At 43.3% G+C, this 21308-nt stretch overlaps 1 protein-coding gene across 1 annotated transcript in view; it reads left to right on the top strand.

The window, feature by feature from the left end:
• Nucleotides 1–15957, top strand: part of elp4 (elongator acetyltransferase complex subunit 4) — a 50543-nt gene extending 34586 nt beyond the window's left edge. The window contains exon 10 of the mRNA XM_071907086.2: nt 15114–15957. Coding sequence (XP_071763187.1) covers nt 15114–15242 — 129 coding nt within the window. The 3' untranslated portion in view covers nt 15243–15957. The remainder of the gene's footprint in view (nt 1–15113) is intronic.
• Nucleotides 15958–21308: the final 5351 nt, after the last annotated feature.

The raw sequence follows: 21308 nt of genomic DNA, 5'->3' as shown, positions 1-21308 counted from the left end.
CAAACCTTTCTACAAAGGAAGTTAGATTCCAGAGAACATTGTTGTTTGGCTGCACATCACTTCCATGTTTCACACACTTTCTGAATGTCTTGTTTATTGAAGTGTAAGTGTGTGTGTGTGTGTGTGTGTGTGGGGCATCATTGCATCATACCATTTCCTTAATCAAACCAAAACAGCCACAAACATTAACCTTAAAGAGAATGGGATGTGTTCATCAGTACAACAGTGTGTGTGAATGGGGTTGCAGGCTTTGACAACAGTATGTGTGGGTGTTGTAGAGTGCAGGAAATTAACAAAAACATTGCAGCTCCCAGAAGGAGCCTCCAGGCCACATCAGGCAGGGAATATGAAGAGAGAGAGGGTGAAGGGACGCCTCTATTTATAGACCCAGCCGCAGGTACCAGGAGTCATTGGTCCTGCGAGCCCAACCTGTGTTAAAGAGATAGTGGTGAGTGAAAGGCCAGACTGAGGCCTTCACAGACTTCATACTGAGCGCTGCGTGTGCATTTGCAGTTGTTCTGTACACCAGGAATCCCGACTATGCTGCCACAGCATGTCGACGCTACTCCACCTACCTGTGGCACCAGACCTGCCCAGCATGCCCTCCCTCAATTAACCCTCCATCAGGACGGAATCCTAATGAACCTGCTCCTTTCACTTCCATTCCATCCATCACCTTCAATCTAATACGCAGAACCAACAGCGTGGAAAACAGACACGTTCCCAGCCGTTGTTTCTGTTGAACAGGAATCTGCCTCTGGTCAGGTGAACCGGCCGGCTCAGGTCGTGTGGGTGTGTTATGCGGTCGGGATGCGATCATGCGTCCTGGTGACTGGAGAACAGCCTATCAGGGGTGACGTCCCGATGCACGCCCTCCGCCGCTGTACAGATCCACCCATCACCTGACATGTCCAGGTGTCAGAGGGGGAAGTGAATCATCCCTCCCTTGCCTTTGGGTGCCATGAGAAAAATGGTTGAGCTACTGTACAAGGTGTGCCTTGATTGAGAAATATCATTTGAATACCTCTTGGTCCAGATTATTCTATGATACACAGCTGTGATTAAATACCGAGTCCCCATGTTCATGTTCTGATATTTCACTTATTCCTTTAGTCCTCAGGCCCTTTTTGCCTCTCAGTCCCGTAGGACTAACTAGACTTGGCTCGCCGTAGTCTTTCTCTGTAGACCACAGTCGCAGCACCGCCACACGAGAGGAGAGGTAGGAAGGAATTGGGGCAGAGAGAGAGACAGACAGAGAAAGAGAGAGAGACTGTTTGTCCCCCAGGTACGACAGAGTCACTCATGCAGAAAGATCCCACATGGAGGGAGGTGGGGGGTGGAGGGGGGGTGCATGAAGGAGGGAGAGGAGCTGGACTTCCCTTGGCTTCCTCTCCCAGTTTATACCCCCCCCTCCCTTTCCCTGAAACCACATCTGTCTTCCTTTCTCCTCCACACACCTTTTCTCCATGTTTCAAATCCTTTGCTATTCTCACTCCTATACCAGAGGCTTGTCATTGTTTATTGCTGAAAGTGGTTTCTCATATTTAGGGAGGCAAAATAGTTCTTGTTTCTCATCACATACCACCTGCCATATTTTGTAAAACTTTCTGGGGATCAAGCCTTTTGGACACAAGTGCTGGTCCATTCTCTTTGTAGATGCACTGTGGTTTAGCTGATGTTTCAGAGAGCCCTCTTTGGCCTGTGGACACACTGCTGTTACCGTCACCCCAAGCGGTCCGTCTTACATGCAAATATGTGTCGGCTCTACAATGATCACCATTTTAGTCTGCGCCAGAGCTATCTCATGGCTGCTTGCATTAAAACAATTAAACTTTGCCCCTCCCCCCACACAACAATCATTTTCGGATGTGTTGGGTGAAATTTAGCAAGAAATTATCATTTTCTGAATCACTTCACTCTGCTTGCTTGGTGTTTGTTTCATTCTTTCTCTTTCCCCATTTCGTCTTTGAGCTCTTTAAAAGACTTGGAGCCCCCTGCATGTTCTTCTTTTCTCTGTACTCTTTTTCATCATTATCCAACAGGACTTTTCTGTGCGTGCAAATGCTTTCTGAACGGCGTCCTTTCTTCCCTTTCAGGCTGGATGTCATTGTTGCTGCCTGTGGGCTGGGTGTATTTATTTAGGGGTAATTGGTGTGTGGATGAGTGAGGTAATGAGGTGCATCCACACTTGGCTGCTCCCCTCCCTGAGAGCCTGAGACAGACGTAGCCTAGCTGGGCTCCGGCTTGAGCTGTACCACACTGCTGTCTCCGCCACGCAGGCCAGAATGGCTCTTTCATACCCAGGTGGACAAACACAATCACTGGGGCTGATACCTCAATGAGGCGTCTGCAGTTTGAAGTGGTGTGTGTGTGTGTGTGTGTGTGTGTGTTGTGTGTGCTTGCGTGTGTGTATTTGTGTGCACGCGTTTGTGTGTGTGTGTGGAAAAAAAACAGTGTGCGATTGTTTGCCCATGTGTGTGTGTCTTGAGTCCTTATTTGTCTTGGAGCTTGTGTTTGTGTAAGTGATTTTCCTTGTGTGTTTGTAAGTGCATGTATATCAGGCTGAGTGGGTGTTCAATGGAGCTCAAGGAGGACCTTTGGCTCTCACAGCCCCCTGCCAACCCCAGACTGCCCCCGATGCCCTGCAGAGTTACCTAATGATTTCACTTACACCTCCCTTATCTGGCTGGCCCGTGGAGCAGCAACCGTCTGACGCTTCAGCCTTTACATGCCATTTGCTGCCTCATATCCTGTGAAATTCAATTGCACAGCTCCAACTGTAGCCAGAGCAGGGGGATCTCTCTCTCTCTCTCTCTCTCTCTCTCTCTCTCTCTCTCTCTCTCTCTCTCTCTCTCTCTCTCTCTCTCCTTCTCCCCCTCTGCTGTATTTGTAAATACAAATATAAACAGTTCCACCATCGCACCCTTCTTCCATATTATTTCCGAGCAACCTTACATTTTAGTATTTTAGTAGTCTAAAGTTGACAGTTCATTTCGCTGCAGAGTGTCGGTGACAAGTTTTGCATGCAATGTAGAAGTTTTAGACGAGGAAGCTTGGATGTTTGGGCCTGCCCACAGGTGTTCGGCTGATAATATTATGCATAGATTGTTTTGTTGTTATCAGAGTAATTGGTGTAGACCTGCCAGCCTTTGATAGACACACAATTACTGTATGTGATGCATAAGTGGACTCATTTTAGGGCAGGATTTTGAGTTGCTAATGGTGCATTATTCAGCTTTTGGTCTGTCCCCAAAAGTGCCGGGCCAAATCAAACAAGCCGCTCCAGGGTAATTGAGGCCCACTCCGCACCCCCTGCAGTGAGCAAGGCAGAACTGTAATCCCCTGACAACTCTGACTTGGCCCCAATCTGGCAGGCCGCCCATTTCCCAGCAAAACGCCTAACTCGGCATCAGGGAGAATGAAGAAGCTGATAGTCACATTTGGAATGCCTCCCAATTTTGTTATTCTTTTCAACTCGACAGTCCTCTGTATCTGTCTCTGTGCTTAGCCTTATTTTTTATTTTAAACTATAGTTAAGACAACACAATTGGACAATAATTGCACACTATCAAACCAATATTCTTGCTAATCAGTCCCTTCAGGATTTTGCACTTTTATGATCAAAGGTTTTTGGCAGAACGAACAGTTCCCTGACCAGCATTTTGAGGTTTTATCCACTCTCCACCCTATCCACAGAAAAGCTCTCTCTTTCTTTTAGAACAATCAGATAGCCTAAAACTTCAAATCACACAAATTCTCTTAAGCAAAGGAGATAACAGCAGATCACAACTTTGCCCTTTTGCCTCACAATTTTTCTGAAAATCCTCTGCAAAATCAAACACTTTGTCTCTAATAATTACAGAATGCAAAATCTTAGAGAGACTGAAATCCCAGCAATTTGTTTATTTTGTCAGATACAGTTTTGTAAGATAGGGATTGTTATCTTTAGTTAGTCTGATTGTGACTGTGGAGTTTCAGTCGCCTTGCTAACTAAGTTACTATGACAGCAGCTTGTTACCTGCAGATATACCCTGTATACACATACAGCACACTTCAGACTGAACCTTTGTTTTGACATTGATGATCCCTCCAGCTCCAATGACCTCTGAATCAGTTAAAATGGCTGCCTGTGCGTCCAATACATCCCCACCTGGAGCTGGGATGGTGCTACTGTTTTTCCTCACTTTTGAACAACTAATATCCTTGGACCTTTACACCTTTGAGGTTCTGTATAATTTGTACAATTATTGCAAAAATTATAATCCTGATAATTTTGCTATATATTGTGATTACCATTATTTGTCTTGGTTTCAGGGGGGGAAAAATCTTTTATTGCACTTTTGTGCTTTTTTTTTACATTTTCACTTCTTCAATGCTGAATCTGTCAAAGTAGCAGCAACTAGAATGTCTTGTTTTCTTGCTTCTTACCGCTTACTCTTATAGTGATCCTTATTTACAAACTTCAATTAATGAATAATTACTGCTTTATTACTTTGCTGCAATCCTAAGGCAAACCTAGCACAGAATTTTTTCTTGTTTGTTTTCATCTGATATAAAACCAAATCTTCAATCTCCAAATGACAGACAATGAACCACTTTTAGGAACTAAAACATTTTCCACACACTAAGGTCTCTCTGTCCCATGGGCGCACTTTGCACATTCAAAGGCTGTGATTGGTCTCACATAATGGAAGACATTGATATACCACACCGGGACTTTCAGAGGAATTGAAAATATAACAAACATTTCAATAACATCAAATTACATTAATATTAATCGTGGAACATAAAATCACACGCGATTATCTATGATTAATTGTTCAGCTTTACATGGTATTTTTTGTGATTCACACTTACACAATTTAGATATATGTGTAAACTTGTGGTTTATTTGTGATATGCCACAAGACGTTGGAACAGGTTTGGTAATATTAGCCAATAATGGTAAATTTACAGGAAACATTTGGCATTCATGGAAATTTCTGTGTGAAACAAGAGCTTCTGTTCGAACAACTGGAGCAGAGGAGCGCCTGTAGATAATTAGTAGATCCACTGGAGTGACCAAGCGTGACACTCATTAAGAAGAAAACGCCTCACCAGGATTTCACTACAGTCTTTATCAGACATCTGATATTGAATATCATGTTTTATAATAGCCTTGTGGTTACAAATCTTTAATGGAGAGAGTATCCAATCTGGTTTTTCCAGTCTCCATAAACTAATCTGTATAAATTTCCAATTGAAAAGTCATTACCACAAACGTTTGGCAACATTGCTGCAAACCGCCAGCTTTATTTTTTCTTGTGTAAAAAAAACAGTTTTTATATTATTTTGTTATGTTTGTTGTCATTGCTTTAAAACTCCAAACGGTCTCTGTAGTGCCAACTCTTATAGGGGTCGTTTGCAGAGAGGGTATCACATGCATTTAGCACTGTCTGTCTGATTTTTAACTTTAGCATGCATTCTCCCCAGGCCCTGGCTCAGTGTTTTAATAGCCTTAGTAATGCTTCACAATTAACACTCAGCCGGTGCTCTAGGTTAGATAATGGCTGGTGTGTTTCAGGCTAAATTAAAAAACACAAAACAAGAATCCCCATCACCCATGGTGCTTTTTGGACCTAGGGGTTATGGGGAAAATGGAAGGTGGTGAATTTTTTGACAGGGCGGTCGAGGTGATGTCTCATTCCCTCTGACATCCTGAACACCCTAAAGGTGGCTTTGCCCACCGTCTACCCAGGATGCACCTCACCTAGCTGTGGCTAAATTTACACAACCACCTGCCCACAGGGATGGTGCTGGAGAGGAGAGGTGGAGGTGGGGTTGGCTGAGTGGGGGGCACATAGAGGGAGACTGTCAGGTGTCTGTGTGTCCTATGATCCAATGTACAAGGTTACATGTTTAAGTATCTACATTCGGTGTAATTGGCAAATTAAGTCAAGCATTATTCACCCCAGATTTTGGATCCGAGAATTTTGCCAAGTTAATATTTGGGCATTGCAGTTAGTACGTTATCCCTCTAGCTTCGGCTTGTCTTTTCGGCATCTCTCTTCTATAGTGCAGCGAGTTTGCAGCAGAGTGGAGATGCATGGTGAATAGGTCAGATTTGGTTTTTCCAGAGTGCTGTTAGGAGTTCAGTAGGTTAGTGGAGCAAAGCTTTTCAGCCCCCAGCGATTCCAGTGGAACTCAACTGGGAGTACACCAGCTTTCCTCTCATAGCATTCCACTGTGTAACTGTGAAAGGCTTGACCCTCATTTCAGAGTGTCACAGTGAGAGTGGTGGTGCGATGATGAGTGGAGGCGAAGGTATGCCACAGTATTGCAATATTCTAGGCCAGAGCTGGGCTACCACAACTAGAGCCTATTGACCAAATGTGTCATTTCATAAGAAACTCTAGCCTTCAAAGTGTTCCAGGAAGCGGTAAGCGATTCTTTGTTCTGTTCTACTGCAAGTTAATTACTTTTGAGTTGTGTTTTTGAGAACACTTTTTTTATTACAAGGCGTTTTAACAAGCTTTATAATGATGCAAGACTTGGGAAGTTGTTAAAATTGTAAATTACCTTATTTCCAGTAGCACTTGTGTGGCCTGCAGAACGCTAACAGTTTACTTTTTGGCTGTTGGCTGTCCACATCAAAAAGTTTGTGCAACTGTGTTGTAGGCGTTCTGAGCACCAGAAGTTCCCACATGTCTCATCTTACTAGCAACCAGTGTTTTATTACCCCACCTATTATATTGGACCAGCTGTTTTAGTTTAATGCCCAGACTGGATTGATACTGAACCATTATCTTAACATTTCTTCACCTCCTCTCTGATAGTAAATCATCTTGTATCCCTTATTGCCACATTTTCATGAATAGGCAAAGATTCAAGGCTTGCCCTGTAAAACTGTAGATTCAAGCTTTTTATAAATTCGCTCAAAAGCTGCATATATTCAAGCGCTCAAGACGGACAGTCGAATAGAATGGTAACAATTCCTGATGCTCCCCAGTGGCAGAGTTCAGGCTCTTTGCCTGTGGGCTGATGTGGAGTGAATGGCCTTAGAGGCTCTAGGCTGGTCTATGTGTGGCCCGGCTGGTCCAAGTCAGCAGTAATGACTGGCTTTGGCCAGCATGCCTGTTAATGTGAATGGGGTTACTCTGGGCAACACCTTTTCAGCTGGGTCCTATGAAGTCCCCAGTATGGTGGTCTTTGTCCGCACAAGGGCTGTCCTCTCAGCAAAAAGGGCTCCTTTTTTGTGAGGACTATCAACTGGTGATGGATTATACCCACCCCCCTTTATTCATCTGGGTTGTCTAACAGACACGGATGCGCGCAAACACACACACACATGAACACGTACACACACAGACACCATAAGTATTACAAACACGCAGGCACATTATCTTGCATAATTGTGTCATCCACAATTAAGATGCACACATCTCTCTTAGGTATACTCACAAAAGGTCAAGATCACACGCTTTCACACGTTGACCTGCTGTCCCCTTCACGTCACGTAGACATGAAGGTGGATTTTCTTTCCAATTAATCTCCTCTCTTTGTCTTGAGTTACAGAGAAGAATCAGTCTTTTCCTTTTACTGTTTACCCCCGTTTATTCAACTTTTCTCTGTCGATCTTTCTGTCTCCTCCCTTCAAACTGTTCCTCTGTTTTGCCAGCAAATAACGTTGGAATCCTCAGAGAATATCCAAGAAATCAGACACACTTACCTCCTGGATGCAGGTAAATGTTGTCAGTATCCATGCGATTGCTTGGATAGTTCCTGAAGATTTCAAGATGGTTGACTTGCAGTACATAGTCCTGTAATAGCAGTACCCACTGCAGAACATTGACGTGGCAATAGCACCGACGCACACCTCTACCTTTGTCTCGTCTATTCTCTGTTCCACCTCCTCTACTAAGGAGTAAACATATGTGCTGCCGTATTGGGCTGTTCCTTGTGGCGCTGAGCAGGGAGAAAGACAGACTGCTTCATTTTTCTCTTTTCCTCACGGGTCCGGTGCCTTACAACTCAACAAAACTCTAAATGCACAGTACAAGTTGTAGCAGGCAGTGCGGAGAGATGTTCACAAACTTGTGGTGACAACCATAGCACTAACATCATCATGGACAACACTGGAAATATTTAAAATGGCAGATAATATATTGTCATCTTTCTCCTCTACCTCCTCCGCTGCTACTCTTTCCCATTCTGATCTGTTCCATTCCATCCTGGTCTTTATCTAGCACAATAACAGACTATGCTTGTGCGAGAGTGATTGCCCCGCCACCCCTCCCAAGGGGTCAGCCTCTTACCCAGGCTGACACAGTAACCTCCAGACGACCTTTCGCTTTGCCAAATGTTATGCCTGTAAACTGTGTGAAACCCCGTCACGGTGCAAAAGAAGAGGAAGAAACTGAAGGTTCTGTAGGAGGGAAGGCTGGGTTTGAGGAAGGCCAAGTCGTACTAGTCAGCTTTGTGCGCTTGTGTTGTAAATACCTCTGTGTGACACACGCATACGGAAGTGGCAGTGTGTGTGTCTGTTTGTCTGTGTGTGTGTATGCGGGTGTGCATTTGTAGAGCGAGTGCAACAGAGAAAAGCATGAATAATGCATGATAAAATATCCTTGGTAATACTCTGGCTTTTATTCATGGTGACTGATGCTGCGAGAGAGAGCCAGTTAGCAGGAGGATCTTAAGCCATAATCTGACATTGTCCAAGGAATTACAGTCAGTTGATTTCTCATACTGTGTGCTTCTGTAATAATGTGGTAACTTTATTACTGAGAATAATTGGGCTACGTTGCTTATGGTGAATTGGATTGTGGGGCAAGATATAGCCTTATTCAGCTCTAGCTGTTGCTATCAGAGCATTTTTATAAGATTATGACCAGGATGTTTAGGAAATTTTTCTCATCTGAGTGTGATTATTGTAACAGGGCATCTATATTGCACTAGAAAATCAGCTCTTACCCAAAGTGTCAGGGGTGTTTTAACCCGAGGACTATAATATCAGAGTCATGGTTTGAGGGGTAAAATGTGTGTTTGAGGGGTGGAGGGCACAAGAGGTCCCCCAGATATGCTGTCATAACCCATGCAGCCGTGCTCTTTGCTATGGGCCTATCGGTAGTGAAGGCAGCACTTAGACATGTTTGTACTCTACGCCCTCTACCCCTCTCCCTCTCTCCCCAGGCACAGTGTCACTCCAGGGGTGGACCAGCACTCTCTGGCTGTGCCCAAGTCCATAACACCAACTAACCCCCCCCCACACACACACACACACACACACACACACACACACACACACACACACACCCTTCTTCCCCACCCCCACAAGGGTCAACGTGCCCTCGCCCCCCTCACCCTACAATGCCCACGGTCCAAACCAACACTGCCCTCCAAAGAGAAACAAAACCAAACTGAAAAGAGACAAAATGGCCCCACGCTGCCTTCCCTGTCAAAGCTCTTGACAGGCCGGAGCAGAAGCCCCCAGCGGAGGCTGCAGCTGAAGAAGATGATGATGACGACAGAGATAACAAGTCAAGTTGTTGTGTTACAGTACAGTTACACTTTGGCCCTTGTTTGTCCGTCTGGTTATTCAGAAGCATCGTCGGAGCTCACTGATTCCTATGCATGTCGTGCTCGGTAACATGACAGATACTATCAAACGCTGTTTTACATCAGCCTCTGGAGCGTGAAGGGTAAGTGAGGAGCTGGCTATTCAAGAGAAAAAGAATAAACATTCCATTAGGTATTAAAAACCTAGAAATATTGTCAGCTAATCAATTTCCTGTTTGGACATGCTCAGTTTTAATGAAATTCAGTGGGTTATTAGTCCCTTCCCATTCTTTCAATGTTTGGGAATATAATTACACTCAGAATGCTTACTCATCCCTCTCCTGCCTGCCTACTCTGTCAGATGCATTAGCCATGAAGCAGAAGAGATGTGGAGCCTGTGTCTGTATCTGTCTATCTGTCGGTCCGCCTGACTGTCTGTATGCCTGCCTCTGGGATTATCCTGGGTCAGACGGCAGGTGACATGGCAAGCAGGTGACCATCACCCAATTACCGAAAAGAAACATGAGATGAGCCTACTTTTGCTTCTTCTTTTTCTTCTTCTTCTTCTCTCTCTCTCTCTCTCTCTCTCCCTCTCCCTCTGTCTCTCTCTTTCACTTACAACACTCATTCACATGCATGATTTTCAAACCGCACACTTGCCAATAAAACAGTAAAATTACATCCAGGAAATGCATATGAGGGATGCACCTGCCATTCCATGTTACATATAACATTTTATACTTTAGGCATTCAGCTGATGCTCTTATCCAGAGCGACTTACAATGATTGCAATGGTTGAATAAGCATAAATTCCTTGATCACCAACATTACATGTGACCAAAAGTGAGGAGTGCAAGGATCAGGTCCATAGTGCCCTGACAATATTTGTTTGACAATAGAGTGATCAGGTAAGAGAGAAATATAAGGGGGGGGGGGGGGGGGGAATTAAATAAGAGCGATAGAAGGATTTTTTTGTTTTTAATTGTAGAATTACCAAAATCCGAGGGATGAAAAGCTTCCCAGTCAACAGGTTATTCTTAGGGCAAGGCCAGGGATCGTGTTGCACTCTCTTTGTAACCACAAAAGAAGAGGAAGGTAGAGCTTCTTGTCAGCCTTTGTTAGGTGCAGGTGGGCTAGAATTACCAAAGTGATGGGATTTATGCTGGGCTGTTTCTGCATTTTCTCTGGCAGGGTAGCGGAAGTATTCTCTGAAATTGCCAGCGTAAATGTGATGATAGTTTGTTCCTAGAATAGAAAAGAACATCACCTCATTATGTGGGTTTTGGTTTGCTGAAGTTAATACTAGTTCCTATAGGTTCAGCAAATGATTTCCCACACAATGCAGTGTAACTTTATAGGTGTGAGGGATTACGGTGCTGGGAGGTGATTTAGCTTGGTTTTAGTGACTGGATAGAGCAGCAAGTCTGGGAAATTTCTACCAATTTCAGCCGGGAAACGTTCTCTTACCATTTTGACCCTTGGCCTGTGGTAGAAATGGGATTGGAAATGGAGGACATTGACCTGGTGTCATGGACAGACGTAGACATTAGTTTACAGTGGCTGCACTGCAGCTTGGCTGCTCGGGGAAATGGAATTGGCACAAGGTTTCACCCCTAATGTGACCACTGTCCATGAATACTGGACGTATAGCATATAGATCCATGCAAACTACAGCATGGTGAAGGAAAAATAGCTTCATGTGTTGTTTGGCATCAGTGGAATTACCGGAATTGCTTATTCATGCATCACAGCATATAGACAGATTGCTTGGTCATTGTTTCTTCTGCGGTTGTAATGATTTTAACTTAGTGATAGCCTACTATGTTTTGTTTCTGTCATTTCACTGACTTAATAGAGCTTATATGCTGACAAAATTACAAGAATGATTGTGTTAAGTAGGTGTTTATGGTAAATATCGTGTCACTTCCATGAGCATGTTCCAACATCAGCTAATCTGATTGGAACAGCCAGACCAATCGTCATGTGTTCCAACAGGGTGTTGGGTTTCCCAGAGTTCTAAGCTGTACAGTGACACGGGCCTTTTGAAAGTGTGGCTAAAACTCTATGGAAGAAATGACTCGTTAAATTAGCACCTAATACTCCAGTCATTAGCAAGCCGTTACCACCAGTGGAATGCCTTTGATGGGGCTGCTTTGTGTGAGTGGGCTCCTTTTAAGCTCCAGTTGGGAAAATTAGTCTATTTGGATCTTGGAAAATTATGCACTTATATCAAGTTGTCACACTCGAAACAAAAGCATAACAAAAATGTTAAAATCCTTAACTTGGTGCCTTTTCTGGCCCCTGCTTCCCATCAACCACTGACGCGATATGTACATGCAACCACTGCTGTATGTGGAGATTGTGAGTGACCAGTTACGGCCAGCGTCAAACACCATATTCTTTAAGCACCTGGTCTTTGGGGTGTTTAGTAAGCTGAAGGGAATTGTCCATTGTGGGGTGATATTAGTAACCCTCTTAGGCAAAGCCAGTCTGTGGGCCGGCCCTGAGGGCTCATTTCAAGTGCTTAGCGCTCGTTTGGGGCTTTGTCACCCCTCACCCTGTTGCCAGCATGGCCCCAGCCCCTCTGGCTGTGGAGCAGAGCTGAACCACAGACCTTTACTCCTGCCTGCCACCAGGGAGGGAACACTGACATCACAGCTCCAACACACACACAGACACACACACACACACACACACACACACACACTCTCACACACACAGTCTCATGCTAACATTGTGGCACATACCCATTTTCACAATCCCCCCATGTGCCACAGCCAATGGACTTTTTTCCCGCCGTCCACTCCCACCCCACACCCCCCCCTCCTATTTTTTTTTTCTCTTTCTCCGCCCCCCCTGAAGGTTGCCAGGCAGCAGAGAAAGACTTCACACACACATACACCCCACTATGCCTCTGAGGGTTTTCCGGATGTCCTTGTTTACATCATGGAGTGTGCAGGTCGTAGGGAAGCAGACTCAGAGCCTCCCTGGCTATGTCTGTCTAAGTCCTACACTGACCTCCATTCATTTGGTGTCAATGCATATGTTCATGGCAACCCCGCAGTTGGCCTATCACTGCTGAATGTACCATGGTGCACTGCAAACATCGGTCTAAGCTTTACATTATATGTGGGTGTAAATTTCAAATCAGGGTGAAATGAACTGAATCTTGTACTTGGATGGTCTTCATTCAGTTTAGTTGACTTGAGATTAAATTTGACATCAGTTAATGGGACATGGGACACAGTGGGACATTGTGTTGTCATCTTTTCTTATATCTGCCGTCACTGAATGTCCTGGGATGGTTGCTGACAGTGTTACTGGGCTGTCTTTTCCCTCTGTGTGTCAAACCTATCGATTGGTTTTGTCTGCTCCTCCCTCCAACTTTGATGTTGCCATTGATTGTTCTGGTCTGCCCCTGAACTCAAAGGTTAGGGGAGCCGAGCTGCACTTCTGGATTGGTTTGACCTTCGCTCTGCACATGCTCAGTGGGTTCCCAGAGCCCAGAGCCAAACAGACACGGGGTAGCCAGGCCTGTGGGTGCGTGACAGCCAGACAACGGTGTGATGTCTTTTTTTACTCACCCACCGAGGACGATGTATATGTGATTGATTTTTCTCCTACCCTCTCTCTACCGTGTTTCCGCTGCAGTGCACTTAGCAGGACTGAGCCCAGGCTTGATCAATGCATTGTTTTTCTTTTTCAATCACACTCGAGTGAGCTGTAGACACGAAAGGTTACACAGGTGAGCTTTGGCAGGGGTGGAAGCAGAGCTTCTGGAGGCCCCCTCAAGGCCAATATATGAGTTTGCATGGATGTTTGAAATTTTGTGTGCGTGAGAGAGAGAGAGAGAGAGAAAGATTTGCATACAGAGTAAACTTAATCGAATTTAGCATGTATGTTTCTGTCAACCTATTAATTCTTATTGTGGTTTTGTGTCGCAAGGAGTTAGTTTACGCCCAGCTACACATTATGTATCTCCATTTATTCTCCCAGTGGGAATCTTCTTGCCCCTTTAAGGCCTCTGTCACCTTACCTTACCATCCCACATTAAATTATAGGTCTTTAACAATGTCTCAAGGCTTCACCTGCTCCCAGATAATCTGCAGGGCTGCATGACAGCTATTCCTCTTGTTTTCTCCGCTTGCCTGACAAACGGTCTTCTGACACACACAAAGGAAACGAGTTCAGCAGACAGAAGGAGACCACTTGGGCATGACACACCTCTGACCTCTGAGCCACAGCAGCAAGAGCAGGAGGTTTCATATCAGGCATGAAGATTACTGAAGGGAAAACATTCTGCAATTCAAATTCAGATATTTAGACATCATAAATCCCTAAAAAAAACAGTATGCTGCAAAAGTAGGAAGTAGTCTTGTCTACCCTAGAGGGGCGAGGGGTGTTGTGTAGTCCTTGTGAATTATCTCCTAGTAATGACGCTGTTAACCCCTGTACCCAAACACCTAGTCATTAGGAAGGAGATAAGTATCTGTGGGAGTGGAGGGACTCTTGTAAAGCTGCACGGCTGGAGGGGGCAAGGATGTGGTGGGCAGGGGAGGTTTAGAGGGCTGGGGTGGGGTGGGGTGGGAGTGGAGGTTTTGACCAGTGGGTTTCAGATGTCATGGCAGATTCTTTCAGGGGCAAATTACAGGGTTTAACTTTCCTTGTACCGGGGATGCCTGCATTCTGGTTTATTTCCTCTATAGACACTCATGCCGCTCTCCACCATTGTCAGGCACACACTTGACTCAGGAGATACTTCACCTCCTCTCACGCTCTCAACACCTCTTCAGGACTTTGTTCATGGAGGGCCATTGGCGGCCTTTCTTGCAGTGTAGCCCCTCTAAAGCTTTCCAGCAGTTAGCGTGTTGGCGTTAGGGGGCTTTACGTGAGTGGCCCTCATTAACCTCCTTGCGTCTTTGTGCTTCGAGTTGGCACAGGGCGGCTCCACAGATAAGCTTTACTAAGGAACAAGTTACTCAGCTAAAACGCTTGATTCTAATGACTCTGGTATTAGCTAAACCTAATCATCTGGGTTACAAATACTTTTGCAATCTCCACAAATGCAAACACATACACATCCGGAGCAGGCACATGCGCGCGCACACTCATACACACACACAAACACACATTCTCCTTCCCCTCCACATAAATTCACGCTCTCATGTCCCATACATAACTTCTCAAAACACCCCACCGCACCCCTCCCGACACACACACACACACACACACACACACAGCATATTCCCTGTGAGCTGTAACAGACCTAAAGCTCTCTGAGGCATTTAGCAGCACGCTAGCAGGTTTACTCCACACTGCCAGTGCTGAGGGGAGTGCTGAAGCATCTAATGCAATTTCAACCCAACATGGCTCTCTGTGAATGAACATCACTGAAGTGTACCATCCATGTTGATCTATGTGTTTTCTTTTTTTTTACCCATACTTGCTGATCTAATACTCTGTCCCTCTTTCTCTTTCTCTGTTTCTCTCTTTCTCTCTCTCTCTCTCTCTCTCTCTCTCTCTCTCTTTCTCTCTCTCTCTCTCTCTCCCTCTCTACCTCTCTCTCATCTCTGTAGAGACTGCATTTGCCTCCAGACTTGTCAGAGACTGTGAGTCGTGTGAGCAGGGGGGAGCTGGCAGGAGCGTCCATGGCGGGTTCAGCCTGTGGCTCCGGCTCTTCCGGCAACAAACACCTGGACTTCTAGAGCTCCCACACAGTCGCCAGGAGCAACCAACACCTGGAACTCCGGAGCGTTGTCCTCTTTACCGTGGCGACCAGGTTGTTCCCTCACCCACGTAATGTCAACCACAATAACCCTGCCAGCCATTTCCACCTGCCAACTGTCCCAGCCAGGGGTGAAGATCTAAAAGTCCACAGTACCTCCCCTCCTAATGGACACATTTCATCATATATTTCAAGCCTTTTTTTTTTATTAATCTACAGTACATGTACTTTTTTTTTTTTTTAACTCTGACAGCTAATAAATGTGCATTCCAAGCTGTCATCAGAAGTTCATTTAACCTTATTTGCCAAGTTGTTATCCCCGTGATTTGCTTTTCTTCACTGGTAGCTGCAATGAATGCGAACTCAAGTGTGTCTTGAAATGTGTCTGGTATATGAATGGCAGGGCGACGAATATTTAACCCAGTCGAAACCCAAGATGGAGGATTATTTTAGTTTTTTGGTTGGCCTTTGAGTCTTTGTTTACAAGTAACGTATAATCTTTATATATTTTTCAAAGCATTACAAATTCTCAATCTTGGCTTACATTTGTGCTCACACTCAATTTGAATTGCATTCTCCCAAAGTGTCCACTGCCTACTCCGCCATGCACCATGGTCTAATATGTCCAGTTATTCTCCAGGATAATGGAATGAAACATGCTTTTGTTAAGTTAAATAAAAGATTATCAATATCCAGTACATGTTAAATGGTCTTTTTTCCATTATGTTTTGTTATTACTTTGTTTACTGCATCTCAACACCAGCTCTGAAAGCAGAGCTGACTATGTGTGAGACTGTGGAGATAGGATGTAAGGTAAGTGTGTTGTCATGATCTCTGCTGTGCCTCACTGGTTTCAGGTTGGAATAGCGATGGCTGCATCTGACCCCAAGACTGCCGGTGAGTGATGTCTACCTCCAGTGGGCTGCAGAGCAGAGCAGAGCAGGAATGTGGGCAGAGGGTAGGAGCGCTGGATTTGGGTGCAGGCTTCACACCTCATCAGGCATGTTTGCTGGATGAGCTGCTTTGCCATGACAAGCCCAAAAGAACAAATTAGGTCAAATGGTGACACAGAGAAATACAGAATATACTACATGAAGAATTAAATGTTTCATTTTTGTTTTCCTTTGTCTGTTGTGGTTGTCAGTTTGAATATTTTTGTCTGTAGAAACTGGCAGTATTGGTAACCATCTGCAACACACGTGTGGGAGAGGGTAGTGTGTTACCTGACAGTTTCATGCATGATTGGAGTCCTCTTATATGGGGTGTACGTTTGTGAGGAGAGAGAGAGAGAGACACAGGTCACTTTTACAGGTAAACAACAGCTTGTGTTGTTCAGATAAAAACAGTCATTCAAGTTATTGTTGTTGAAGAGCTGACAGATTCAGGGTATCCTGAGCTTGATTAAAATGAAATGGATTCATTTTGGCATTTGTTTATGTTTCCATCTATATGTCTGTTTTCACACTTGCTGTTGGAGAGACTCTTATTCGACTCCAGGGAAAGTTGTTTTAATGATGTAAACATGATGTCAATCATGGAAATGAGCCAACCTGAGGAAGCAACTAGCGAAACGCATTGTTCACTTCTCAAGCCTAATTTTCTAAAGAAAATAAAGATGTAAGTTAACAACAAAGTCTAACAGTGTGCGGTTGGATAATTCCTTTGTATGGACTATGATGTTCATGCTTTACATAATGCTGTAGTTGTACATGTCTGCATATTCGCGTTAGGGTTGATTCACTTTCAATTCAGTCAATTCAGAAAGTGGATTTTCTTAAAAGTTCAAAAGCTAAACATTCTTATGTGAATTGCAGATTCTATTTACATTTAGAATTTAGTGAAATAAAGTGAATTTATCCCAACCTTGTTACATATGTTGGGGCAGTCTTTATGCACAATACATTTAATTATTTACATTCAGTTCATTATATCTGTTAAAATTTTCAATTAACAGCTTAAAGTATGTATTCTTATGATTGACAATGGATTTCTCAAAGTGTCCTGCTACTTAATACATGGTTGCTGTGATTATGATTAGCCATGCATGCTTCTGATACAGACCGATGGTTTTCAACACTGATTCAAGTACCAGGAAATCTAAGTTAATTTAAGTGTGTACACAATAACTGTAACCTTACTATCAGGTAGAGATAGTGATGCCTTGTCCATTTGCTGCCATTCAATGAGCCACTCTGCTATAATAATTTATTAAATAAATGATTGTGTTTCCACGCATCACAGGTGCCTCTTTGGATGCCCTTATTCCCCGTACCTGCCGGACCATGGTAAGAGACAGCTGTCAGTGAACAAACCACAACTTCTCACATCTCAATTGTGGTTTTTTGATCAACTTCCCTCCTATTCTTTCTCTTTTTCTCTCTACACTATATTTAGCAGCTAACACTGGACCAGAAAGGGGAAAAAATATCAATAATATGTATCAAAATAACATGTCTCAATAACATTTCTCAAAATATATTAGTATATACTGGAGGCATAAATATGTAATTAATACATATTGCTTTTTTAAAGTCATTTGCATTCTTAAGTCATGGAATCTGTGCACAGATTCACCATAGGGCTTGAGACAAGGCGTTTGCACAAATATTGTTTCTATTTGCGTGAGCTACTTTAACAGTTTCCCAGGTCTTGATTGTTTTAACAGCAGGAGGTTTTAAAGCTGAAGGGAAGGCCATGGGATTTGATGTAGAGAATACCCATAATACCATGCCCATGCTGGTCCTCCCACAGTGGCTCTTACAGTTAATAACATTGAATGGGCCTCACTAAGCTAAGTAACACCAATATGGGACAATACATTTTGGTTATTTTTACCGTATTAAAAACTTATCTCTGCCAGAAAGTAGTTTAATATTTTTTTGTTTTAATATAAAAATACTGCCTACATAAGTGTTTTGTAACAGATTTTATGAGGTTGTCGTACCTGTCAAATACAATTTACACAATAAACAAAACAGAGTAACCATTAATTTGAATATGTATTTCCAATGCAGGGGCAATACTTCCCATCTTTGCAATGAGGCACACTCACACACACACACACACACCCAGCGCAGAACTTTAAAGTAGAACTTTAAAGTAAAACTGCTCCGATAATATTGTCTTATTTGGATGACGCCTCTGAATGGGAGAGTGTCACCTTCTGTCTGCTGCTGTGGGTTTTCAGACAGACTTCCAGGCTGATGATTAATGTGTCTCACTGCTCTAACCAAGATAGAACAAAGAGTGCAAAGTTCTCAGGAACTTTTGCAGGAACTTATATTGCTTAACTTGACTTTGTTCCGAGCAAGAATTACACTTAAACCTTTGTATCCTGAAGCTGTGTATTATTTAGACTTCCACTAATTGCTGTCTTTCTTGCATGTTGAGTCTCTCTTTCGTTCTCTCTGTGTGTCTCTCCCTCTCTCTCTGGCTTGCTCTCTGTAATTATTAATGTTCCCTCTCTGTCTCGGCACAGTTGTCTAGCCTGTTCTCTTCCCCCCTCTGCTCTCAAAACATTATTCCTCCGTCTTTGTGATAACCTGAGTAAAGCGAATAGAGAAATTGCATCAGCCCACGGAAATTTCCTCTTAAAAATCTGATTAACCTCCAAACCTAAACTTCTGATTGGACTATTAAATATTGAGTGGGACGTGTAGATTGAATGAATCAATTTAGCAAGACCTGGAGATATTTGGTGATGTTGCTGTTTAGGCATGCTGTGTGAATGTTACCTGACCTCACTCTCTCCTGGACACCCACTCCTTTCAGATGCACTCCTCTATGCACACACACACACACACACACACACTCTCGCTCTCTCTCTCTCTTGCACGCCCCCTCAAATCCATACACACACAGACACAACCCCCCTGCTGAGGCAGCAAGTGAAGCAAAATAACTCACTCTGCCACACAATCGCTCCTCTGCCTCGCTCTAGGCACTGACTGCTTTATTCCATGACTTTTTTTTCTCTCGTCCCTGCTCCCTCCTCCTCCTCATTGGTTGTGTTTCTTTTTTTTTTTTTCATACCATCGTAACTCTACTAAAACAAGGGCCAGTGATGGTGAATTGCTTGACCTTTCCCATTGTGTGTTGGTGTTGTGCTGTGTGGTCTGTGTGGAGTTGGTTCAGACCATACATCAAGAGAGGTTTGTTATTTTGGACACCTTGTTTGGTGGGAATTGGAAGTCTTGTTTGTGTATTAGAAGATCTTGCTTTGTTTTGTTTTCAGCATTAGATTCACAAAAAGTTGATTTTAACTTGGCAGCAATGACGCATCTTGTCAATTTTAAGACGTGTCTCTACCCACTCACTAAAGACTGACAGACTGTATTGGACACAGCAGTGAACAGGCAAAAAGGCTTTCTTTAAGACACAATTTTACTGTACAAAATGTTTTATAGTTTTCACAAAATACATTTAGAAAGCTCCATTTTAAATAAAATTAAATTGAAATATTTAAGAGACAGCGTGTAGACGTTTTATCTCAGAAGCATTGCTCAGACGTAAACCCAGTATATGTGTCCATGTTCTACGTACACACTGAAATAAAAATGCATAACTCAAAAGAGCATGACAGATGATGCTAGAAAAACCCTCCCATGGTCTTCAATTATAAATAAGGACTGCTGGGTTAGACTGCAGTCTTACGAACTCGAAGCCAATGTAATTGAACAGAACTTGTTTACAAAATTTTGCAACACAAGACTAATATCTTTTTTTAAAAAAAAACATTGTGTACTAGATGAAATACAAAGGCTTTGGTCTGTTTTACAATCAACAATGATTAAATCTGATATGTACTTGTAAACAACTGCCAAACACTTATGTTTAAAACTCTGTCAAGCAATGTTTAATCATAATTATAGGAATTAAATATTTCTAGTTGCACAATTTTTTTTTTTTGACCATAGGACACTATAATACAACTATACCTAAGAGACAAATTGTACCTGACCCTAAAGAAATGTATTTTATGATGCATGAAACATTTATAGAATATTCTCGGGGATATAAATGAAATCAACTTTTATTGGAGAAATCTTTCTGGAAGATTTCTAGGGAAGACAAGTACTTTACATTTTGACAAACAAACTGGGTTATATCGAAGACGCAGTCTACCATTTACAGACTACAGGTATTTCTTACACCTGTTTTCCACATTTAATGTTCTTCATGGTAATCTAGAGTCAATCCAACCACCGAAGCAGAGGTCCAAGTAGTGTTGCATGTCGCACCGTCTTTGCACACCTTTAGTTGTCGATAGTGATCCAGGTCAAATACGCCTACAAACCGAGGCCCAGTCAGCCCGTCTGATCTTGGAGGAGTCAAGACCACGGCCTCAGTGGGTGGATCGAGTTTGAACTTCCTCTGCTAATATCCATTCGTAAGGAATAAGACCAATAAATAGTTTTTTTTTTTGACACAGTAAGAGTCTTCCCTCCAGCTTTTCCTCTTTAATGATATGCAACAGCGTCCAGAGACCATGCAAAGTCTGGTAGAAAGTCTCGATATAAGCAGATTAAAAGATAGTCATGGCAGAATCTCTCAGGTTCTCCTCTCTCAAACAAACGCAAGACCAACATGGTTTTCTAGCAGTCCATCTATCAGTACTTGATCTTGGTTTTTCATATTAACATACAAATGGCCATTTACAAACACACCAGAGAAAAAAGGAAACAATGACTGAAGTTGGAAATAGAAAAAAAAAAAACAGATAAGTTTTTGTTCCATAAAAATTTAACACCGGGCACTTTACAGAGGTCCATTTTTTCTGTCTGTCTTTCCATCGTTGTTCTCTCTTCCAAGTCCTCGTATGAATGTGCCTAGAGCTACAGAACAGCACACAGTCCCATTGGAAAAACAAAGCCCAGACGTCCCAAGGCTCTCCCAGAGTCTCTCTCTTTTCTCTTCTCCTCTCCTCTCCTCTTCTCTCCTCTACCCTCTCTCGCCTTCTCTACTCTCCTCTGCTGTGTATGTGTGAGGAACACTGCCGGAGGGCGATGGTGGAGTGGGTAGTTACAGGGTGAAGTAGCTCTTCTCT

Source organism: Centroberyx gerrardi, chromosome 1 (genome assembly GCF_048128805.1).
Source record: "Centroberyx gerrardi isolate f3 chromosome 1, fCenGer3.hap1.cur.20231027, whole genome shotgun sequence".
Lineage (NCBI taxonomy): Eukaryota > Metazoa > Chordata > Actinopteri > Beryciformes > Berycidae > Centroberyx > Centroberyx gerrardi.
This window is presented reverse-complemented; position numbering and strand designations above follow the sequence as displayed.